Below are 26,258 nucleotides of genomic sequence, written 5' to 3' on the forward strand. Positions count from 1 at the left end.
CTTAAAGGGATTGTCCACTTGGTGCATTTAATAGCCAGATCACAACCTGTACAATGTGTGACATGACCATTGTCGCCCATTGGCTTAAAGAGGACCTCTCACCTCCCCTGAGTGAGTTTTAGTCACTACTAGCCTCCCCCATGTAATAACAATTCTGGAACATCCATTCTTAGGTCCAACTGGGTGTTACCAGTTAGGGGGTGTCCCTGCACAGTCTGATACTGACAGCACTAATTAGATAATGTCAGACTGTTGGATTTTACTGCAGACTGCTAGCAATTCATTCATAAACGAATAGCAGGAATAATAGAGGAACGGCACAACATAGATTCATAGGAATAGATGCTCCAGAATTGTCATTACATGGGGAACGCAAGCAGTTACTAAATCAGACCTGTCGGGAGAGGTGAGAGCTCCTCTTTATATGGGCACCTAACGACCACAGGAATGCAGCATTAAATGAGCACCATTTAAAGGGGAAATCCTGCCACAGAAAAGGCTGTAATATCCGGCATATTAGATATCCGGCAGCTTTCAAAGAAACTGATTTAATAAATCGACACAAAAAAAAAGTTCTCCAGGAATCTACCATAGATGACCCATCTTTAGGACAGGCCAGGCTTCTTAAACTGAGAAGGTTCCTGTCTGATTTCAGAAACATCCCTGCAGCTGTGCAGACGAGGGCAGCTGTGCGCCTCCCCTGCCACCTCTACTAGTCAGTGTCATGTCTCCTACCTTGTACTTGGGATGGAGGCAGAAGGAGGAAGGAGGCAGCACAGACCATCACCTCTATAGTGAGTACCAGGTTGGTGGAGCGCTCCTGCATTTCCTGTCCTCTGGAGAAGGAGAAGAGAACTTGCCAGCTGGTGCTGACCAACCCAGAGAGACAGCTAATGACCACAAGAGGGCAGGCAGCAGCGTGCACCCCCACACTGTCCAATGTTGGCCAAAAGATTTAATCATTTATGCACGCAATATGTGTGCATCACTATGGTGTTTGGTGCAGCTGGGGAGGTATGTTGTGCATCACTATGGTGTTTGGTGCAGCTGGGGAGGTATGTTGTGCAGCACTATGGTGTTTGGTGCAGCTGGGGAGGTATGTTGTGCTGCACTATGGTGTTTGGTGCAGCTGGGGAGGTATGTTGTGCAGCACTATGGTGTTTGGTGCAGCTGGGGAGGTATGTTGTGCTGCACTATGGTGTTTGGTGCAGCTGGGGAGGTACAGTATGTTGTGCTGCACTATGGTACTGTATTTGGCGCTGCTGTGGAGGTTTGTTGTGCAGCACTATAGTGTTTGGTGCAGCTGGGGAGGTATGTTGTGCTGCACTATAGTGTTTGGTGCAGCTGGGGGGGTATGTTGTGCTGCACTATGGTACTGTATTTGGCGCTGCTGTGGAGGTTTGTTGTGCTGCACTATGGTGTTTGGTGCAGCTGGGGAGGTATGTTGTGCATCACTATGGTGTTTGGTGCACCTGGGGAGGTATGTTGTGCAGCACTATAGTGTTTGGTGCAGCTGGGGAGGTATGTTGTGCAGCACTATAGTGTTTGGTGCAGCTGGGGGGGTATGTTGTGCTGCACTATGGTGTTTGGTGCAGCTGGGGAGGTATGTTGTGCTGCACTATAGTGTTTGGTGCAGCTGGGGAGGTATGTTGTGCTGCACTATAGTGTTTGGGGCAGCTGGGGAGGTATGTTGTGCAGCACTGGAGTGTTTGGTGCAGCTGGGCAGGTACAGTATGTTGTGCTGCACTATGGTACTGTATTTGGCGCTGCTGCGGAAGTGTGTTGTGCATCACTATGGTGTTTAGTGCAGCTTGGGAGGTATGTTGTGCTGCACTATAGTGTTTGGTGCAGCTGGGGAGGTATGTTGTGCTGCACTATAGTGTTTGGTGCAGCTGGGGAGGTATGTTGTGCTGCACTATGGTACTGTATTTGGCGCTGCTGTGGAGGTATGTTGTGCAGCACTATAGTGTTTGGTGCAGCTGTGGAGGTATGTTGTGCAGCACTATAGTGTTTGGTGCAGCTGGGGAGGTATGTTGTGCAGCACTATAGTGTTTGGTGCAGCTGGGGAGGTATGTTGTGCAGCACTATAGTGTTTGGTGCAGCTGGGGAGGTATGTTGTGCAGCACTATAGTGTTTGGTGCAGCTGGGGAGGTATGTTGTGCAGCACTATGGTACTGTATTTGGCACTGCTGGGGAGGTATGTTGTGCAGCACTATGGTACTGTATTTGGCGCTGCTGGGGAGGTTTGTTGTGCAGCACTATAGTGTTTGGTGCAGCTGGGGAGGTGTGTTGTGCAGCACTATGGTACTGTATTTGGCGCTGCTGGGGAGGTGTGTTGTGCAGCACTATGGTGTTTGGTGCAGCTGGGGAGGTATGTTGTGCAGCACTATGGTACTGTATTTGGCGCTGCTGTGGAGGTATGTTGTGCAGCACTATGGTGTTTGGTGCAGCTGGGGAGGTGTGTTGTGCAGCACTATGGTACTGTATTTGGCGCTGCTGGGGAGGTATGTTGTGCAGCACTATAGTGTTTGGTGCAGCTGGGGAGGTGTGTTGTGCAGCACCATGGGGGAGATTTATCAAGACTGGTGCTTTCTGTGCCTGTCTTAATATCCCCTATGCTGCCGGAGAATGTGTCTAATTCATAAATTATCCTCCTGCAGTCCGTGCGCCTAACCATAAATCTACGACCATTCAGAGCTGGCGTAGATTTTGCTCATCATTTCTGCCAGAAAACTGGCATAAGTGAAGATAAATTTGTCGCTGTGTCTGGCCACGCCACCTTCACCGACATTCCCACACCCCCTTTCGGTGAAAAAGGGCGGAAGCGACAATTATTTTAAAAAGTTGCAGTTAAATAGTCGTACCTGCAACTTTTTAATGCCACTTTTCAGGCATAAAGGGAAAGATAAATCTTCCCCTATGTTGTTTGGTGCTGCTGGGGAGGTATGTTGTGCAGCCTTATGGCGTTTGGTGCTGTGGGGGAGGTATGTTGTGCTGCACTATGTTGTTTGACGCTGCAGGAGAGGTATGTTGTGCAGAACTATGTTGTTTGGTGCTGTGGGGGCGGTATGTTGTGCAGCACTATGGTATTTTATGCTGCGGGGAGGTATGTTGTGCAGCACTATGTTTGACACTGCGGGGGAGGTATGTTGTGCAGCATTACGTTGTTTGATGCTGTGGGGGAGGTATGTTGTGCAGCATTACGTTGTTTGACGCTGCAGCAGAGGTATGTTGTGCAGCCTTATGGCGTTTGGTGCTGTGGGGGAGGTATGTTGTGCAGCACTATGTTGTTTGGTGCTGCGGGGAGGTATGTTGTGCAGCACTATGTTGTTTGGTGCTGCGGGGAGGTATGTTGTGCAGCACTATGTTGTTCGGTGCTGCGGGGAGGTATGTTGTGCTGCACTATTGTGTTTGGTGCAGCTGGGGAGGTATGTTGTGCAGCACTATAGTGTTTGGTGCTGCGGGGAGGTATGTTGTGCTGCACTATGGTGTTTGATGCTGTGGGGGAGGTATGTTGTGCAGCACTGTAGTATTTGTTCCTACTACAGGGTATTATTATGTGCTTTTGCTATGATGTTAATATGGGATCATCCAGATGAGCTGCTGTGTCTATGTAAATAATGAAGGGGCCCTTACTGTGCTGATTGGGGGGGGGGTCTAGAGTTCAGACCCTCATGGATTATCTATCATTGTTGGTTCCACAGATGCAGCAATGCATCTATGGGACACTGAGATCACAGCCGTCACACATTCTTCTCTATACAAATCACCCAAAAAGCTGACATTTTTTAGACAAATTGTGTGACGAGGATTTTTCATTCACTGCTACGTGAGTGCAAAAATGTGTATAAACGGCCATTAAAAAGTGTAATACAAAATATAAAAATATTTCCATAGAAAGGAAAGTGAGGATTTGCAGACACTTAGCGGATCGATTCAAACCACATTTCTCTTTGCTGCCATTCTGCTGTTTTTATCTTGTGGTGATTTGTCTTAGGTTCTACTTACAGCCGTCCCCGTCATATAATGGCAGCGGTGTACATACAGTGAGTGACACACGGAAAACAAGCGGGCATTTATGCTGCACTGGCAGCTGAGATGGCAGAAAGATGACCACTGGTGGTCTGAGGTGGCTGAAGAGCTTATGATAATATCCCCGGTGGTCTAGGGTTAACCTGTTAATACATTGTTGTCTCTGCTGATTTATGAAGAGTTAAGGAATTGATAGTAATAACTCTGGCGGTGTAGGACATCTTGGTAGTCTAGAGTTCCCTGGTGGTTTAGGTAGGAGAAAGTTAAGCCCATAACCCTAGTGGTCAAGGAAAGTTAGGAGCTTAATGATAAAATCCCAGGTGATTTGGGGTTCCCTGATGGAGTGAGGTGGTAAGTTAGTACTTAATGTTAGTATCCCTGGTAGTCTAGGGCACCAAGATCATGTAGAGTTCCCTAACTGTCTAGGGAAGTTAAAGGGTTTACTGCAGTCATCCTGGACGTCTAGGGCAGTGTTCCTCAACTCCAATCCTCAGGGCCCAACCGCCGCTCAGGGTTTGGGAATATCCCACAGAAACAGAATGAATACCTGGGGTCAGATCTGATGCATTGACACTAATTGTATCATCTGCTCAATACTAAGGAAATCCTGAAAACATGACCGGCAGGTGGTCATGGAGGTGAGGAACACTGGTCTAGAGAACTTTGGAAGTTAATGGTAATATCCTAGATGGTGTTGGGTTCCCTAAATTAGGGAATTTAGTTGTTAATGCAAACATCCCTGGTAGTCTTGGGAAAGCTGGAGAAAGTGGCGGCGCTACTGCCAGCACCAGTGTCTTCTCAAACAGCTGATCGGTGGGGGTCCCGGTTGTTGGACCCCCACCGATCAGATACTGATGACCTATCCGGAAGATAGGTCATCCGTATCAAAATCTTGGAAAACCCCTTTAAATAGAAAACTCAGCTCATCTACATGAATCATATACAAATGTAATTGCTAAATGGTTGAAATGGTTATTTAGACAGTCTAACAATTTACTATAATAATAATAATAATGTCTCATAGTATATAGTATTGTAGTAGTAAAATTTAAAGGGAGTTATCAAGATATTTCATATTTAAAGGGATTGTCTGGTATCCTATATTGATGACTTATCCTCAGGACAGGTTATCAATATCAGATCTGTGGGGGGCCGACTCCCCGCCGATTAGCGGTTTGAACATACCGCCGTCCTTATATGAGCGCAACGTTCTGTCTGCTGTTTACCTGCTCGCCGTCGACATTGCAGTGTAATTACAGCTTCTCCGTCCTGTTCACGTCTCGCATCTCCTGCAAGGTGCCTGCGCAGTGAAGGTGTTCGGCTGCCGGCTTGAGAGCTACTCGGCGCATGCACCACATAGTTAAGTATGGAATAACTATGTAGCGCATGCGCAGCTAAATGTGAATATGAATATTAGAAGTCACCACTAGAAGTTGCATGGCCAAATGAATGCACACGGCCACAGTGCCAGCCAGGGGGTCCTCTCAAATGGGTCAGCAATAAATGGCCCATTCAGTGCCCTGTGCAGTACCTTCTAACAATGCCCCACGTAATGGTGTACCATATAGTGACCAAATAAAACAGTCATACAGTGTCCAAATAGCACTGCCTAGTCAATTCAGTGGAGGGTGCAGCTGATGCTTTTCTATAGGTTTGGCCACCAACATTGGGATCTGAAGTGCAGCTTGGGGTGCCCAGTCCATAGGGACCAGTTACAGACGCACCCACTAGTGATAAACATGATGCATAGACTGCACAGATTGTATATGGCTGTGGCCATAGCCCCCCCAAATTTCAAATCACAGTACCCCCTAAAAAACTGTCCCATTCCGCCATAAATATCCCATTTAGTACCAATTCAGCAGCAGAAAGATGCCTACCTCCCTCGCCATTCCAGTGATGATATCATTTACAAACAAGTTTTGCAACTGAAACCGCGACACTAGAGATTGTTTTCTATATTGATATCAAATGTAAGAATCAATTGTGCAGTAAATTAGGACACGAAACTGAGCTCGACATGTCAAAGGAAGGTTGTTGAGCGTAGAGTAGAATATAGGCATCAGAAACGGCCAGGGGCGGACTGGGAACTTAAAGTGGCCCTGGAAAAATTATTAAAAGTGGCCCCGTTTTGTAGTCATGTCCAACTTAATGAAAGGCAGGGCCAGCAATACCATATTGTGGCACATTATACCTCCCCAACATAGCCAAATACCACAGTCTATCATAAAATACTGCCAGCAGAAAAAAAAAATGCATCCCCAAAAACTTCCACAGGCCGGCCATGAGGAGGGCTCGGGAGACCCCCTGGGCATCGGCCCACCAGCAAATTTCTATGGCCAATCCACCCCTGGAAATGGCCCATAAACCACATGGTCAGATCTAAGATTACAAAAAGTGTGGCATTCATTAGAACAAGGGGGGAAATATATGGCCAAAAGAAGAATACTTTTTGAGATGATTAATTTCTCAAAAATATTTGCCATCATTTATTCTGTACTAAATTGTGGTTATCAAGAAATAAAATATGTAGATTTCTGGAGTCATCTAGAGCAGTGTCGACCCCAATTCGTCTCTTCTAGTAGGAGGAGAATAAGACCATCCATAGACACATAACACAACCCAAAAGTTAGCTGTCGGTGCCAACTTTAGGCTGCATTGGTTGACAAGCTCTTAGGGTTTTTTCTGCCCCAGTTATAATTTATACAAATTGTGGTGAAACACAATTGCTATGATTTTTTTTTAGAAATTTGGAAAGATAGGCCCAGATGGTCCAGGTGGTAGACCGTGCTCCAGATGGTAAGAGTGGAAGCTCTTAGATTTAGCAGAGTTCAGGCAACTGATTTTGGCCTATTAAAGCCCTCTATACATAAAGTCAATTACATCAGTATCTATGGGAAATAATGGATACCAGGCTTGGGGAGCCCATATCATTCAAGAATTAAACTTCTGCCTCAAATTTTTTGCAAAACATAGAATTTATACTTTTCTAAGCTAGCTAAGTCTACTTTCACACTCGCGTTTTGGTTTCCGTTTGTGAGATTCATTCAGGGATCCCACAAGCCGTCCAAAGCGGATCAGTTTTGCCCTAATGCATTCTGAATGGAAAAGGATCCACTCAGAATTCATCAGTTTGCCTCCGTTCCGTCTCCATTTCTCTTAGGAGGCGGACACCAAAACACTGCTTGCAGCAATCTGGTGTCCGTCTGACGAAACTGAGCCAAACAGATCCATCCTGGCACACAATGTAAGTCAATGGGGACGGATCTGTTTTCTCTGACACAATCTGGCACAATAGAAAACGGATCCGTCCTCCATTGACTTTCAGTGGTGTTCATGACAGAGCCGTCTTGGGTATGTTAAAGATAATACAAACGGATCCGTTCTGAACGGATACAGACGATTGTACTATCTGAACTGATCCATCCATGACGGATCCACACAAAACTCGAGTGTGAAAGTAGCCTAAGAATATGTATACTTTTTATGATTGCATTTTACTCATTTTGTGCTAAAATAATTTTTTCAGTTTGTCTTTTTTTAAAATGTTTAGCCGTTTCTGAAATACAGGGTTAAAAATCAGTCTGTCTGCAGGCTGTCAGTATCTGTTTTCTGTGTAGCTGTTATCTCTGATCTTCTGACTTTGTAAACACTTATTAAAGCCATATTCTTATCAGTTTGATAAAAATTGAGCAATAATAAATGTTTATGAAGTCAGGATATCAGAGATAAGAGCTACACATAAACCGTTAGATAATGGGCTTCAAAGAAAACAGAAACTGACAGCTTGCAAACAGACTGATGTTTTAACCCTGTGTCTTAGAAATGGCTGAACATTTTTAATAAAGACCAAATGAAAAAATGACTTTTAGCCCAAAATGATTAAAATGCTGTCATAAAAAAAAATTGCCCTGAAGGTTTGCGAGGATCATTGGGAGATCTCCATTTCCTCATACTTTTGCATGCACCTGCCAAATAGGTGCCATTTTTCATTTTTTCCATTGAAGAAGGATTACATTCTCCACCAATTTTCTATTGAATCCTAAAAACTGTTTGATAAAATATTTTTTTATTTAAATTTTTATTGATTTACTGTATGGGCAGTTAGGACTCCGGCCAGATGGTCAGGAGTTCTGCAGGGAAATTTTCAATGTGGATGCAACAAAATATGCAAAAATCCGGTCCAAAATCACCATGTTAGATGCAGATTTGGTGCAGATTTTGCGGCAGATTGCAAAAGGTGAAATCCACAGCATAAGCTGACATGCTGCAGATTTACAGTCCATATATCCCCGATTAATATGCACTGTGGAATGTGGATTTTTTTTCACGGGGTGTGGATGAGATTTCTTAAAACTTTGCTGCTACTGTAGAACACTGTTTCACACACCAATCTGCATCTGCAAATCTAAAGCCTATTTGTCTTGTGTGGAATTACCTTTATGAAGAGAGACACATATTTGTATTTGGATGGGAAAATAGACATATAATCGTATAATGTGGAATTTTACAGTAAATTTTTTCCATGGAAACTGATATCTGGTGCATGTACTTATGAATGTTATTGTGAAATGTAAAGTTATACATTTACAGGGCCTTCTATCCAGAGTTCTAGATTCTTCCAAATAAGGTAACTTTTCTGTAGAAACGAGGAACGCTTTTATTTTAAGTTACTCACCTCCCGATTTCTCTAACTTTCTGCTTTCAAAATCAGTCGTAATTTGAACCCCTTTTTACACTTTATAAGGGGTAGGCAATTGCTATTTTTTTACCACTTAGGTGTAAACATCCCGATATATCAGAAATGATACCATAATTATTTTTTGGAAGATGTTTCTATTTCTTGAAATAAAATAAAAAAATCATAATAAAGCCTAAAAACCTGACAAACGGAACACACAATAGTCAGTCAGGTTTCTAAGATGCACAATTCCATCTAGTTTCATCTATTTTCCTGTTGTGTTGATCCAGAGTAAGGAAAAAACAACCCCTGCTAGGTCATTGCAGATTATCTTAAAATTAGGGGACTGAAATTCGTGGATGGACGTTCTATCTCAAGTCATCTAATACAGATAAATCTAAAAAAATCATACAGTTAAAAAAAAATTACAGATCCATTGGTCGTTGACCAAAATTTTGCAAAAACTTTTGAATGAATTTTGTGTTGTAGCCGATCAGGTTTGCATTCAAGACAGTTGTCATTCCCTTACAGTGTATGTCTAATGCACACAATTATGCCTCATGCACATGGCCATTGTATGGGTCCACTTGAATGGGTCCACTTGAATGGGTCCGTGATTCGTGCGCACCGCAAAAAAATAGAACATGTTCTATTTTTTTGCGGTGCGGAGGCACGGATGGAAACACCAAAAAAGCACCCAGTAGTACTTCAAGTGGATGGGTCCGCATCCATGATGTGGGGAGCACACGGCCGGTGCCCACATATTGCGGACCTGCTGTTTGTGGGCCGCAATATGGCCATGGCCGGGCAACGGATGTGTGCATGAGACCTTACCCTGTTCTGTTTCTACAAACTACCAAAGACTTTTCTTGATAGATGCCCACCACACTGTGCAGGGGTGCAGTCAAAAGAGGATATTTCTGTTTAATGACCTGTATACTTGAAAAAGATTACATACAAAAAGTTTTTGAGTTGAACCCAATTAAAATGTGAAATTTTGGTGCAATTCTTTTCAGATGTAAGTCTTTCAAAAAGATTAAAAAAGCATTTACCTGTGAAAATCCCATTACTGTTGGCCTAGGGTTCGTGGTGGAGTTGATGTTGACCTGTTGGGTTGTAGCGGAGAGAATGTCGGAGATGCACCTTCAACTTCAACTGTTATGAAAGCTGCACGCTCAAGCAGAACGTCAGTTGCAAAACAGGCCACAGACTTCCTCTGGGCAGGGGAGGATGGGGGAACAAAGAAAGTTTCTAGCACTTACTGAGAAGTTCCTGTTTTATTTCGACGTCAATCAGCTCTGCAGATACATAAATGCCTGAGCTTCGACTTTGTAACTTCACCCTTGTATTTTACAATTTATTCGAAATGACAACCAACATATCGACCACAAATGCAAATGTTCTAGTACTTTAATTTGTCAGTGAATCCCAACAATTCTTTACCAACATGGCATTTCCTCATTTGCCTTCTCCTCCATTGTGATACATATCTTCAAATGGAAGACTTAATGGAGTATCTTTGGAGTATAATGACAAATTGAGGCCCGATTCCTTTGTAGAGTACAGAGAGGAACCCTGCTCTAGAAACTAGGTTCTTGACCTATGCTATGTGTGAGTCAGGAGGTACACACCTCATCACTAGAGGATAGTCACACTGTACTCATGTTGTGTTTTATATAGATATAACACATTGTATGTTTGGGGTCCTCATCTTAGGGATGTTGCAGCTGTAACATGATTTTTGCTGATGGGCTGTACTTCATATAGAAACTATAATAACCTGTGACATTTCTCTCTCAGATAAATCAAATCTTTTTGCATTTTTGCCATAAAGCGCACACACTCTATTGCACTGTCTACACAGACAATACAAGAAGTGAGTGTGTTTCCAATATGGCCGCCCACAGGGAAGTAAAAAAAACTGCAACATTAGAAAAAGAACAAAAACTTTAGACACATATCTAATGAATGACCCTTAAATTGCATACATGAGTCTTTCCTTCTTCCCGTTTTCCCAGTGGAAACTAACTCTCAATCTGAGATTCTGTGCCCCCCATGATAATCTGGATGACAACCCCTAGGTGATTTATTTTTTTTAAATCATTTTGTGGCTGGAAATACAAGGGAACATCCTATGATTTATGATAATACTGTCACAGTGGACCCTGTGAACCCCCGTTGTGGACAGCACCTTTCAAAAGGTTTAGAAAACTCATTGTCAAACACCCTATTAGTGAATTTTGAGTTAATAAATTGGATGACCTCTCTTCAGGATGGAGAACAGGTACAAAGAGCATCCATCACTCTAGAAGACCTGTCTAGTGCACTTACAACCTTTTGATATGAATGGACACTGTGTAATGCGTCACTTTCCCTATGGTTGCGCTGCAGAGAAACTGAACGCTTGCTGCCAGGTTTCCCCACAGATTACAGATCTCTGAAGGTCCCAGCAGGGAGACCTTTCGAGATCAGCTTATTGTCAATTGACCCTTCTAACAAAGTGAAGATGCCATTTAGAAATACATCACTATGTAGAAATACACCATCTCCAGTTGTACCATGTTACACTTATAGTGGGTAAGATGTTTGAGAGTCTTTTACCAGTATACCCATGGGCACTCAACGAGTTAAAAGTCCTTAGTTGATATCTTATCCTAATCACTTGCATGATATTATCATTTTCACAAAATGTTTTTCCAACCATTCAAGATATCTTTTTGTTCCACCTAGGGGGGCTCTGCCTTTTCTCCAATGTTACCGGTGAGTGAGAGAAGAGCTCGACAACAAGTTCAATCTTTGGCGGTGGAAGTGGGATGTCCGTTTGCTGGTGGTGAAGAGACCTTGTCCTGTCTACGTAAAGTAGATGCCAACATCCTGAACGCAGCACAAACCAAGGTTGCCCACACATTTCCATTGATTACACTTTCTACAGATGATTATGGATTAAAGGGGTTGTCAAGGAAAGCATGGCTTCTTTCATCTAGAAGCGAATGTCGCTGAGCTGCAATACCACTCAACCTGTGGACACATGGGGTACTTGTTTTGAAAGAAAGCAGCCATGATTTTCCATATCTGGACAACCCCTTCATGTTATAATTCTAAATTTTGATTGCTGTTCCTGCAGTTCCTGAGATGTAATGGTTTAATATTCTTGACCCCCATATTGGGTTATCTTGGTCTAACAGATAATGGGTTTCCCAAGGTTACAACAACCAATGGAAGCCATTATTCTGCTTGTAGGGCTTGTTTTCCAGACCAAAAAAATTCCAAGAAGACGACAACTCATGAACTTTGATTTTGTCTGGAAAATATTTCACAATGACTTTATTAGTTCCTCTGAAGTCTATAGTAGAACTAAATGACTAAAGTAAGACAAGGAACATCATTTGACTTTGTCTTGTCTTGCAATGTATCAGAGGTGACACCAGCTTCATACATTTTTTTTGTACTTGAAGCAACCTCTTAGCTGATTTATCATTGATGATGATGATGGTTTTGTAATGTTTTGTGTCTGGAATCCACTTAGCCCAGCTATTTTAAGGGTGTTGATAACCCCACACAGTTCCAGGAATTTGTAATATCTACCAGGCTGTTCCTATATAAGTAGTCCAGTTGAGAAATGATGCTCTGAGGAAATCCTTGAAGAAGTTTCATTCATTGCATAACAGATCACTGTTTTGGGAACTTCACATGACATGAGATGATGGATCATTCTCCATAGACATTGTAGATGTAGATTAAGGGTCCTTTCACACTTGCGTCAAAGTTTTCCGGTATTTAGTTCCGTCCTAGGGGCTCAATACCAAAAAAAAAACTGATCAGTTTTATCCTAATACATTCTGAATGGAGAGCAATCCGTTCAGGAGGCATTAGGATGTCTTCAGTTCAGTCCTTTTACGGTATACCGCAGCATTCTGCAGTTTTCTCTCCGGCCAAAGATCCTGAACACTTGCGGAATGCCAACATTTTTTTTCCATTGGAATGTATTAGTGCATAAAAATTGCAGCACTCAAGGATCTGGTCTGCGCATGCGCAGACCTTTAAAAATAAAAAAGTAAATAAATACCTCATCTGATTTTCCGGATGACACCGGAGAGACGAATCCGGTATTGCAATGCATTTATGAGACTGATCCGCATCCCGATCCGCCTACAAATGGTTTCCGTTTGCATACAGATTGCCGGATTCGGCAAGCAGTCCCGGCGACAGAACTGGCTGCCGGAATCCATCAACACAAGTGTGAAAGTAGCCTTACTCATCAAGACATTAATGAACCCACTAGAAACCCAATGAACTAGTGGCCCCTCTACTTTTGCCCTGTTTTAAACAATTTTGAGAATTTTTTAAAATTTTGCCTTGTTTATTTTTTTGCAATTTTCTATTCTGTTTGCATTTATTTTGTAACATTTAGGCTTTCGGACCTGTCACATTTTTGAACTGTGGCTCTGTTGACATTAGGCGACTTCTGATCTTAATGGAGCCATGGCAGCCAAGATGGATCCATTTACCATCAAATCTCTGAATCATGAGGGATGCTATTGATTATAATGGTTCTGTCAGGTCTTCGTTGCGGTTCCAGTACTTTTGACAGCAAGAATAGTTTTCCTGCCATCGAAAATACTTGAAACCCTGAAGGAAAATCTATCCTAATTCATAGCTGGTACCAAATAGCGCATAACTTGGGAATGGAATTAGGGAACTTCTCATAAAGAGAAGTACTGCTTTGTTTACAATGCATGGTATTATGACCTCCCACCCAAGATCTCAGGAACCTTGGCTGCTCATTGGAGTCTTAAGAAGATGCAGCACATTTGTACCTCGGTTCAATACATTTCTTGGTGTGTGGACTGAATTAGCATATGGTCTCCAAACCCACGTAAAGGCCTGTCTGTGAATTTCCAGATATCTATGAGAATTGCACTATTTTCAGTTCATTTCTTTTGGGTTCATCTTGATTATATCTCAATGAATTGAGTAGGATCAACTCCTCACTCAGATCATACACGGTCTACAAGCACCATGAATAGTTGTTTACTCCAATAACTTTGAATACTATATCTTCTTGCTTTTTAATTGTACCTGTAGCTTCTCGCTGTACAAGGACCATTTCAGACTTGGGGACCAGTAGTTGATGGTGTTTACCTCCGGGATACATTGTCAAACTTACTACAGCAGATTACTACCCAACATATAGACCTGCTCATTGGAAGCTCGGAGCATGATGGATTGGTCAGCAGATCTATGGCAATTAAGGTAAGACACCAAGTTGAATTAGTGAAATGTTTTCCAATAAAATTGGCCAAATATAGATTGATCATTAAAGGCAACTCCATCCTTAGTACTAGATTTCCAGTGCTGTTGTAGATTTGGTGGACACAACATAAAGAGTGTAACTCTTCCCTCTTATCTCCCTTCATAGATCTAAATCATAACATTCTGACTACCTGCAGCTACCACTAGGGGGAGCTTACTGCATACAGTTATACATTGAACTCCGTAATAACACAGTATTTAGTGCGCTCCCCCTAGTGGTGGATGCAGGTAGACAGAAGTTTAGCCTTTAACTCTGTGTACATGCTGAGATTTGAGGCTCTGTACATCCAGATGTAATAAAGATTATTATGAAGTTAATCAGCACAGCTCAGACTGTTGTAGCTGAAAAGACATGGGATGAAATATCACCTGTCAGCAGGACCAGGTATATACTGTCTGCAGCAGGATCCACCCTACCAGGCAGCGTGGCTGGTTTTACAGGGTTGATCCTGCTGATAAGTGCTCTTGAAGGCTGGATATTTACTGTACGGCTAGTATACCCAAGCAAAATTAGATCAGCCCCCCCCCCCTCTGGTCCTAAAATCAGGCGATGAGCGATGAGTCCTAGTCACAAGGAACAACACATGATCTGATCATATCTTTTGAGCATTTCCTACAACGATACCGATCACGAGCACCAGATACACAGAGTACAAGTTCACTGATGATTTCTGTTTTTTTTTTTGTGCCTTTTTTATATTAATGTGTATTCCTAGGAAAACTGAATGACAACCGGCAGCTCTTGCAGGGGTTGTCGCACTTTCCTAGACTCCTAAATAAACTGGGCTAGGGTCAGTATTTGACATCTGTATTTTAAGCCAAAACCAGGAGGGGTCAGAACACAGGCGCGGCACGAATTTTCCATAAGTTTCTAAGTGGCCTCATTTTGTACCAACATGCAATGAATGGGTATAGGGCAGTATAACTGATTGCTTAGGAGTCTGGAAAAGTTCAGTGAAAATTCTTGTGAGTGACGTCATCGAGCCGCTATATGTCAAATTATCACCCAGCTAAAAACTTTCATAAAGCGACACCCATTTTAGTTACACTTCGTTATCAGGCAAGGTGTAAAGTCTAAAAGACTTAGTAAATGTGGTGCATGGTCGGTGGCTCAGTGGTTAGCACTGGTGCTTTGCAGCGCTGGGGTCCTAGGTTAGAATCCGACCAAGGACATCATCTGCATGGAGTTTGTAGGTCTTCCCTGTGTTTGCCTGGGTTTCCTCCGGGTTCTCCGGTTTCCTCCCACACTCCAAAGACAGTGAGTGATGATAATGTCTGTAAAGCCCTGCAGAATATAGTAGCGAGAAAAATAACGAAATGATAACAAACTGCACCATAATTCTAGTGTATTTTCGATAGTATATTGCAAAGTTGTAGAACTTTTCATTAATTCAGTGACTAAGCTTTAGGAGTCTAAACATGGAAACCCTTTAAATATAATGTTCTTTATTACATTTAATGCTTTATATTATGTTGCCAATTCTCCTATTGCCTCTGCTTCCTGTTCTTGACCGCTTCCTGCAAACAACATATATGCAAATACGGATTGGGCCAAAATAGAGTCTCCAAACCTCAAGCCTGCGCGTGTTCCCTGCTGATAAGGCACCACGTGTTGTACTGGGCACCGAGGGAAGGAAACTTCCTTGTTGTTATGGAAACATTTTGTTTAGAACCTGGAGTTTTGTGGAGTTAATCTCTGGTGCACTAGTTGGCAGACAGTCGTCAATCACATCGATCTAGCACTGAGTGGTGCCCCGTACTTAAGTGATTTTACGGAGATTATCTCTATAAAATGACATCATGGAAAAGGCCACAATTTGTTTCCAAGAGAGTAAATTCTGCAGCTGCAAAGAGAGGTCTATAATGTGCAACTACTGTAAAACTACTGCTATGTACAAAGGTATCTCCCAAGGAAAGAGAACCAACTCACCACCTTCTGGAAGTGACTGCCTATCAGCCAAGATCCGATATGTCTTGCAACATGACAAGGGAACATGGCAAAGCCAAATATCCAAGGATTGTTAAAAAGTCTGAGTTTGACTCAAAGGTGGCGCTAGTAAGTTGGTTCTCTTTTCTTGGGAAATGCCTCTTTGCATATTTTTTTCTCATGGAGCATTGCCAATAAGCCTCCATATACAACTGATCTCTTTAAGGAGACCCACCACCCCATCTAAGCTCTTTCTATGTAAAAGAATATAACTAATGAATAACTTGACCGGAATAGTTGCCAGTCACAACAATCATGTAAATATGACACCCAAATATGTAGGAAAAAATAATAACTGAATGGTGGGAAAGCCTTAAAAATATCTCTTTAATTCATCAAATGTTAAAATAATAGGCCCAATAATTTATCACACAAGACTACCTAAAAAGATAGTCGTCCACTGCCAACCAGAGTGATGTGGTGGAGACCACAAGCAGCCACAAGGTGTGCTCACTGGCTTACTCAGAGAGTGTACACGATATATGTTTGTTTGTTTGTCCCCCGGTGTGATTGGTCTTTATATTCTGATGAAGCTGGGCAGTCACCATATTGCCTATAAGGGACACCAAGGGACAGACAGAGAGGTTTTTTTTGTTTATGAGTTAAGATCAAGGGATGGTTTAGGGGAAGAGACCCAGTATCTGTCTCCCTCTTTTATTGTATCCCTGTGTTTCTCTACTCACTCTCTGAGTAAGCCAGTGAGCACACCTTGTGGCTGCTTGTGCTCTCCACCACATCACTCTGGTTGGCAGTGGACGACCATCTTTTTAGGTAGTCTTGTGTGATAAATTATTGGGCCTATTATTTTGACATTTGATGAATTAAAGAGATATTTTTAAGGCCTTCCCACCATTCAGTTATTAAAAGAATATAACTACTATAATACTGCTCTCATGTACAAGAATATAACTACTATAATACTGCTCCTATGTACAAGAATATAACTACTATAATACTGCTCCTATGTACAAGAATATAACTACTATAATACTGCCTCCTATGTACAAGAATATAACTACTATAATACTGCCTCCTATGTACAAGAATATAACTACTATAATACTGCTCCTATGTACAAGATTATAACTACTATAATACTGCTCCTGTGTACAAGAATATAACTACTATAATACTGCTCCTATGTACAAGAATATAACTACTATAATACTGCTCCTATGTACAAGAATATAACTACTATAATACTGCTCCTATGTACAAGAATATAACTACTATAATACTGCCTCCTATGTACAAGAATATAACTACTATAATACTGCTCCTATGTACGAGAATATAACTACTATAATCCTGCCTCCTATGTACAAGAATATAACTACTATAATACTGCTCCTATGTACCAGAATATAACTACTATAATACTGCCTCCTATGTACAAGAATATAACTACTATAATACTGCTCCTATATACAATAATATAACTACTATAATCCTGCCTCTTATGTACAAGAATATAACTACTATAATACTGCTCCTATGTACAAGAATATAACTACTATAATACTGCTCCTATGTACCAGAATATAACTACTATAATACTGCCTCCTATGTACAAGAATATAACTACTATAATACTGCTCCTATGTACAGGAATATAACTACTATAATACTGCCTCCGATGTACAAGAATATAACTACTATAATACTGCACCTATGTACAAGAATATAACTACTATAATACTGCTCCTATGTACAAGAATATAACTACTATAATACTGCTCCTATGTACAGGAATATAACTACTATAATACTGCTCCTATGTACAAGAATATAACTACTATAATACTGCCTCCGATGTACAAGAATACAACTACTATAATACTGCTCCGATGTACAAGAATACAACTACTATAATACTGCTCCTATGTACAAGAATATAACTACTATAATACTGCCTCCTATGTACAATAATATAACTACTATAATACTGCTCCTATGTATAAGAATATAACTACTATAATACTGCTCCTATGTATAAGAATATAACTACTATAATACTGCTCCTATGTACAAGAATATAACTACTATAATACTGTCTTCTATGTACAGGAATATAACTGCTATAATACTGTTCCTATGTAGAAGAATATAACTACTATAATACTGCTCCTATGTACAAGAATATAACTGCTATAATACTGCTGCGATGTACAAGAATATAACTACTATAATACTGCTCTTATGTACAAGAATATAACTACTATAATACTGCTCCTATGTACAAGAATATAACTACTATAATACTGCCTCCTATGTACACGAATATAACTACTATAATACTGCCCCCATGTACAAGAATATAACTGCTATAATACTGCTCTTATGTACAAGAATATAACTACTATAATACTGCTCCTATGTACAAGAATATAACTACTATAATACTGCCTATGTACAAGAATATATCTACTATAATACTGACTCCTATGTACAAGAATATAACTACTATAATACTGCTCCTATCTACAAGAATATAACTACTATAATACTGCTCCTATGTACAAGAATATAACTACTATAATACTGCTCCTATGTACAAGAATATAACTACTATAATACTGATCCTATGTACAAGAATATAACTACTATAATACTGCCTCCTATGTACAAGAATATAACTGCTATAATACTGCCTCCTATGTACAAGAATATAACTACTATAATACTGCTCCTATGTACAAGAATATAACTACTATAATACTGCTCCTATGTACAAGAATATAACTACTATAATACTGGAATGTGACATCCCATTACTGGACCAGAACCTCTTCACTCTGTGTGTTAGAAGAATGTGCTCTGAGCTGTGGGGGGTCAGATCTTTGGAAAACCTTTCTGTGAACTTTTATTGTGAATCTATATCTGTAATCTGTAAAATATTCCAAAAATGCCTTTCCTTCCGTCAGAGGTTTGAAGAAGCTGAAGGAAGAGGTGAGAGCAAGATGGCGTTTTACCAGGCGCTCCAAAATTCATTAGGAGGAGAGGACATGAACCCGCTGGTCCAGGGGGCCGCAGTGTGGTACTACTCTCTCCAGCATTCCTCCGATGAATATGCCGTCTTTTCCAGAGCCCTGGAGAACTCTACACGGTCAGTGACCTGTGACGGGTGGCTTTATTGACCCCATAAAAAATCTGTAGGGATCTTAAAGGGGAACTCCCATGATAGGGATCCTGTAATATGTCATACTGATTTCAAGGACTGTTTGGAGAGCTCAGACCCCATGTCCGCAGAATAACGTTGTGTCGTCTGTATATAAAAATGCACGTCTTCGAGCTCAGCGAGAATGCAACATGTGATATTATGTAGAGACATAAAGCGGAGTATTCCATGTGTATGCTTTATATACTGCCCGAGGGATAGAACATCCATCTGAACAGACATGACTTTATCTTATCTATCATCTATCTCATAACTATCTATCGATCTATCCTGCCTAACCATCGGGTCAGAGACACCGCTGCAAAGCACTGATCGGGCAATACTCATAGTTAGTGTTGAGCGAACTTGTGTTTTAAGTTCGGCGTCTAAAGTTCGGGTTATCGAAGAATCCCGTTATGGATTCCGCTACCACGAACCATAACCGAATTTAGAATCCATAACGGGATTCATCGATAACCCGAACTTTAGACGCTGAACATAAAAAAAAAGTTTGCTCAAGACTACTCATAGTCAGGAAATGGGCTGAGGTTAGAGTACATGCAAATCCGTGAAAACAGTCCAGATGTCAAGGCAGGCAGCACGGGGTCTGAACGAAGAACAGGTATGGGTCAGATTAGGTAGCAGAAAGAGAGAATCCAGGAATCAGGCAGAATTCAGTACAAAGGCAGAAAAACTGATTAGAGCTGTTTTGCTGGGCCCAGCAAGGTATTAAGAGATTTCTCAGTCCATCGGTGGAACAAACAGCTGATTAACTCACTAGACAAGCAGCTGCACGCAGAGCAAAAGAGGAATTAACCCTTTCAGTATGTATCTTTCCATGCCCTTAACTGTAGCCATAGCACTTGCTATGGGCCCTATCAGTCTAATAAACATAGTACCTTTTTCGGGGGAAAAACAATACAGTGACTTTTTGCTACAAAGTGGAGCAAAAGGTGCTATTATACATACCTTCAATATTTGCTAATTATACTGCTTTTAAATTTTCTTATTTTTCTATGTGGCCCTATGAATCATAGGTCTATCTATCTATCTATTCTATATCTATCTATCATCTATCTCATATCTATCTATCTATCTATCTATCTATCTATTATCTATCTATTCTATATCTATCTATCTATTATCTATCTATTCTATATCTATCTATCTCATATCTATCTATCTATCTATCTCATATCTATCTATCTATCTATCTCATATCTATCTATCTATCTCATATCTATCTATCTATCTATCTCATATCTATCTATCTATCTCATATCTATCTATCTATCTATCTATCTATCTATCTATCTATCTATCTCCTATCTATCTATCTATCTATCTATCTCATATCTATCTTTCTATCTATCTCATATCTATCTATCTATCTATCTATCTATCTCATATCTATCTATCTCCTATCTATCTATCTATCTATCTATCTATCTATCTCATATCTATCTATCTATCTATCTATCTATCTCCTATCTATCTATCTATCTATCTATCTATCTATCTATCTCATATCTATCTATCTATCTCATATCTATCTTTCTATCTATCTCATATCTATCTATCTCATATCTATCTATCTCATATCTATCTATCTCATATCTATCTATCTATCTATCTATCTATCTATCTATCTATCTATCTATCTATCTCATATCTATCTTTCTATCTATCTCATATCTATCTATCTCATATCTATCTATCTATCTATCTATCTCATATCTATCTATCTATCTATCTATCTATCTATCTATCTATCTGTCTATCTGTCTGTCTGTCTGTCACATTATACATATGTTATTTCCTTAATTTTCCAGAGACCATTTTATAGCTTGTCCAGTAGTGAGGATGGCCAAATACTGGTCTGAGAATGGGAAGGGCCATGTATATATGTATCATCTTCCTGAGACCTACTCCCAAGGCAGGTAAGTCAGCATTCACATAACATTTATATCCTGTGTGTAATCCTTAAAGGGCTTGTCCACCTCATCAATGGCCCTCATAACGTTATTACCACTGACTTGGACTCCATTGTCCAAATTGCCTCCTTGTCAGTGTTTATTCTGTTCTTCTATCCCATTATAGATTGCTTGTTGTCAGGGGTTACGACCACTGCTGCGATGTAGCAGGGGTGGCCGCTCTTGCTCGCTGTGGAAGATTGATCCGGCCATGATAGTGGGAGCGTGCATAGGCCTGTCCAGGCCACCTGTAAGTGCGCTTGTAGTTAGTGTGGATCCGCTCCAGGCCATGCACAGCTATTGGATCGGGAACGCGCTTGCAGAGGCAAACTGTGCTAGGATGATGACATCACGCCGCCTGCCTGCGCGAGCGCGTTCCCCACCAATCAGACCTTTAGTCAATACCCCGGTACACATCAGGAAGATCAAGGCTGGTGAGCAGCGGCAGACCTCAACTTGCAAGGTGAGACAATCCCTTGAAATGTGGATGATGGGAATATCACTTCGTACAGTAGGTCATTTTCTACTAGTGATTGATTCATAAAAAAAACAACAAAAAAAAACATTGTTTAATGCGATAAAACTTAAATGACCTCAACTCGCAAACAGCAAAAATAAGAAGGTTAAAAAAAGTTCCGATTAGTAATATAAATAGTAAAACAAGCAAAACTTGCAGAACATAAACAATATCATGCATTTTCAAGAGTCACTTTGTTCACTTTCGGTGCACATAACAATCCCCCCCGACCGTCTACCAAGGACAACATGGAAGTTTATTTTGGCACAATAAAAAATTCTTGTTCCCGGTGATCGCTGGCGCCGGATCCCGCACGTGTAGACTGATACTGTGTAGCAGAGCAACAGCTCAACACTGCTGCGTCTGATTGTAATATCTGTTCCTGGGACCCCCATTAACTGTACCAGATCCTCCCCCAATAGATGTAGCAGGGTCCCTCATATCTCTACCAAAGACCCTCACCACTGTCTTTTTAAGGGCCCCTCATAACTTGTACAAGCCCCCCTATAATGTGTAGCAGATCTTCCTCAATATCTATACCAGGGCTCCTCACATCTCTATCAGAGCCCCCTATTATCTGTACCAGGGGTCCTCATAATGTATACAAAGGCCTCCATAATCTGCACTAGACCTTCCCCATCATGTATACCAGGGTTCCTCATATCTCTAGCAGAGCCCCCCTGCAATATTTACCCGGGCCCCTCATAATTTGAACCAGGCAACCCATAATCTGTACCAGATATTCCCCAATATCAATACCAGAGACCCCTCATCACTTGTACAAGGCCCCCCATAATCTGTAGCTGGGTTCCTTATATCTCTACCAGAGCCGCCCCTGCACTATCCTCACCAGGGCCCCATAATCTGTACCAGATCTTCCCCCAATATCTATACCAGGGTCTCTCCTATCTCTATAATATAGTAGATCCCCTTTGATGTCTGTGCCAGGGCCCCTCGTATCTGTACCAGAAGCCACATAATATGTGACCGCTCCTCCTTGATATCAGTGAAGGTGAAGGCAGGAGACCTCTTAATGACAATCATTTACCTGTGTATTTCGGCAGCGTTTTTGCCATGTCTCACTGGCAGTTTATAGGAAATCGGCTCTCGGCGCACTTACTGCTGAGCTTGTGGTGGGCTTGTGCTTACACACAGAAGCCAAACTGAAAAGGCCGAGCCGCAGCCACTACATATAGCTGTGCCCTAAGGAAGCAGAGATAAAAAGCAGCTGACGCTGAAAACAAGAGCATTGGCTTAAAATATAGAATCCAATCATTTGCAATGACTTGTACTGCAGGAGGCTGGGAGTTGTAGTCCTAGGACAGCTTGAAGGCATCAGGTTGCAGTTGATTGTAGTAAAGGATATGTCAGGGATATTCTTTGTACTGTGTAGCAGTTGATATGAATGATGACATCTGTCGGCCTATAGCATAAAGGAATGTAATTATTCCTGTATTTTATCAAAACAGCAAAGAAAGTTCCCCCGGCTGTGTAATAAAACATGGCAGATCTGCAGCGGCCAGCCTCCACGCCAACCCCTGGGCTCTGCAGCACCCGGCCAGTTGTGCCTGCTTCCCATCCAAAAACAATAGACATTAGATGGAGGCGTCTTGATCCTACGCGTCTGTTTTACTTCCTTTTATTTCGCCGTGTGAATATGTGTAAAAAAAATACCTCCTCGTTCCTCCGCAGAGGAGCTCGGGTTTAAATCCTTCCTGCCAAACTGGCTTAAAGGGGTTGTACAGGATTACAAAAACATGGCTGCTTTCCTCCAAAAACAGCAGCACACCTGTTCATGGTTTGTGTCTGGTATTGCTCACATGGATCCCCCCCTATTCATTGCTCTAACTGCTCTGCTAGATTATCTTCAGCCTGGCAGCTCAGTGGGGCGTGTCCTTTCTGCTGTCTCTCTCCCTGTCACTGCTGCAGCATCTAACAGAACGAACTGTATGACGGGTGGCAGTTGAACATTTAGGTATACTGCCTTTTAAGGCCTCTTTCACACGGGCGACTTTTCCGCGAGGGTGCAATGGGTGAGGTGAACGCATTGCACCCGCACTGAATCCGGACCCATTCACTTCAATGGGGCTGTGCAGATGAGCGGTGATTTTCACGCATCACTTGTGCGTTGCGTGAAAATTGCAGCATGTTCTATATTCTGCGTTTTTCACGCAATGCAGGCCCCATACAAATGACTGGGTCTGTGTGAAAATCGCAGGCAAGTGCGGATGCGTTGCGATTTTCACGCATGGTTGCTAAGGAGATGATAGGGATGAGCAACCCCGGACCCCATTAAAGTCTATGCTAATAATAGCAGTCTTAATACAGAGCGCTTAGTAAAATGTGCCTTGAGGGGGAAAAAACTAAAACATAAAGTGACAGATTAGCCATATAATGGCCTGGGCAGGAGGGCGAAAACTGGCCCGGGGTTGACGGGGTTAGAAATCAATTAGACAAATAAACCAAGGAGGGTGAGCCGGCGTGCAGAGCATAGACACGAAACACAAACCACCAAATGTAATGCACCAATCAAATCCCTACATCAGAGGTACTGCAGCGAGGCTCACCCACCACCGCTGACGCACGCTTGGCCAACGGGGCGCGACCAGCACTGGAAAGCTGTAGATAGATGGAGAGATAGACAAACAAAAGAAGAAGACAGCAGCACTGGGCAAAGTATTAAAGGTGTGTTGCACGCAATCCAGACCTTGATCCAATAGTAGAAGAGATCGCAGCGCTCCAGGGATGTGAAGAAAATAGTAGATTTATTCCTCTATATCCATAAAACACAATGTTTCAGCTCCCATCTGGAGCTGTGATCCCTTCTACTTGTTACATAGATAGATAGAAGCAGGGCCGTCTTTAATATTGATTGGACCCTGGGCAAGAATTTACTTGGACCCCCTGGATCCCGCCTTCCTACACCCTAGCATGCAATCACACCCTCCACCACAACACACACATAAAAAAAAATAATCCACACACCTGGTATACAATGCACAGGAATGTGCAGTGTGTGAGTGTATCATGGCCAACCCACTGCTTTCCCATAGGAAAGCATTGGGAGGCTATTGCGCATGCGCGGCTTCATAGAGATGCTTTGAATCAATGCATTTTTATGAGGAGTTTTTAGCGTGAATGCCAGTGTGGGACTAGAAAGCACCTCGAGTGGCCGTCTGATGCGTGGCCGTCTGATGAGCGGCCGTCTGATGAGCGGCCGTCTGATGAGCGGCCGTCTGATGAGCGGCCGTCTGATGAGCGGCCGTCTGTGACCGCCAGACATCTGAGAAGCTCTGACAGACGTTCTTCAGAACCTCCTGCTTGAGGTTCTTTTGTTTTGCTTTCGTTTTGTCCTCTCGTTAGCCTCTCTCAGCTGTCATCTAGTTGCACTGATTGCATCCCTTTAAATCCCTTCCCATACTGCATCACTTTGCGGTTTATACAACTTCCTGGAGTGTGTACATGTTGGATGCTACAACTGATCCTTCTACAGATAAGTCTGTTCATTTATTTGTGTTTTCCTGTTGCCTTGATCCTAGGTGACCCTGACTCCCTCCGTATTAAGTGTAGGGAGTCGGTGGTCGTGTCCCCTCACTATTATAGGGTGTTCAGGTGTCATACAGTCGAGGAACGAGGGCATGCAATTTTCTATCATAGAGATCTTTGCATGGGCTGAGAAGACAGGGAGAGTTTCAGGGCTTAAACAGGGGTCTCCCTTTTGTTCCTTAGTTTCGGATCAAGCCAGTCGGATCCTTATTTGTAACTTCTTGTTTTCTGTTACACCATCCGCGTCACCGTCTGATGAGCGGCCACTAGAGGTGTTCCTTGGCAGTAATGTAAATACTGACTTTTTTTCTGAAAAGGCAGTGTTTACATTAAAAAGCTTGCCGAGACGTGCTATAGACACCAGAACTACTACGTTTAGCTGTCGTGGTTCCGGAGACTATAGTGTTTCTCAATATAGAGAGAAAAAAGAATCAGCACAAAAGTATCAAATAAAATGATAGCCATATGTAATGCTATACAGTTTTCTGGGCACCTGAGAGGATTAGATACACCTCTCAGAAGAAATTATCACACATGATAGGCTTAGATACTCAGAAGACAGTATCGGGAGGGGGCACTCACTGGCGGATGGTCAGATGGTGGGCAGCACGTAAGCGCAGAGCAGAGGACAAGTTCAGCGCCAGGTGCGCGCCCGCAGCTGGAGGTCAGACAGGGAGCGGGCGCGTGAACCAAGGAGCGGGGCGGGGGGCTGGGTGGGTGGTTAGGCAGTCGGGTTAACTTGTTACTCAGAGACGTAGGGAGAAGTGGGCGGCCGCCTCAATGCATTAACCATGAATAACAACTGTCTACAGTCTGTGTCTTGTGCAGAGTAGACATAGGGGGCAGGGCCTTCCATGCGCTCCGGGCCCCCCGGTGCCGTGGTCTGCCCATATTGGCGGTACGCCACTGCAGCGGGCCCTTTTGCCCCGCATTAAAGACGGCCCTGGATAGAAGATGGAGTGATAGGCACAGACAGGATCACCATTTGCCCGTGCCGTCAGTGGTGGACACTAGGCCCATTATCTGTCTTGCACCTCACAATTATTACCGTA

General features: G+C 42.3%; 2 protein-coding genes across 3 annotated transcripts in view; one reads left to right on the forward strand and one right to left on the reverse strand.

Moving 5' to 3' along the window:
• Positions 1 to 9,917, reverse strand: part of SLA (Src like adaptor) — a 31,672-nt gene extending 21,755 nt beyond the window's left edge. For both annotated transcript variants that reach the window (XM_044293930.1, XM_044293929.1), the window contains exon 1: positions 9,766 to 9,917. The gene's annotated coding sequence lies outside the window, so the exon portion shown is untranslated. The remainder of the gene's footprint in view (positions 1 to 9,765) is intronic.
• TG (thyroglobulin) overlaps positions 1 to 26,258 on the forward strand; it is a 173,757-nt gene that overhangs the window by 145,204 nt on the left and 2,295 nt on the right. The window contains exons 42-45 of the mRNA XM_044293695.1: positions 11,444 to 11,608; positions 13,799 to 13,966; positions 18,938 to 19,119; positions 21,003 to 21,110. Coding sequence (XP_044149630.1) covers positions 11,444 to 11,608; positions 13,799 to 13,966; positions 18,938 to 19,119; positions 21,003 to 21,110 — 623 coding nt within the window. The remainder of the gene's footprint in view (positions 1 to 11,443; positions 11,609 to 13,798; positions 13,967 to 18,937; positions 19,120 to 21,002; positions 21,111 to 26,258) is intronic.

The sequence above is a fragment of the Bufo gargarizans genome, chromosome 5, assembly GCF_014858855.1.
Source record: "Bufo gargarizans isolate SCDJY-AF-19 chromosome 5, ASM1485885v1, whole genome shotgun sequence".
In the NCBI taxonomy this organism is placed as follows: Eukaryota; Metazoa; Chordata; class Amphibia; order Anura; family Bufonidae; genus Bufo; species Bufo gargarizans.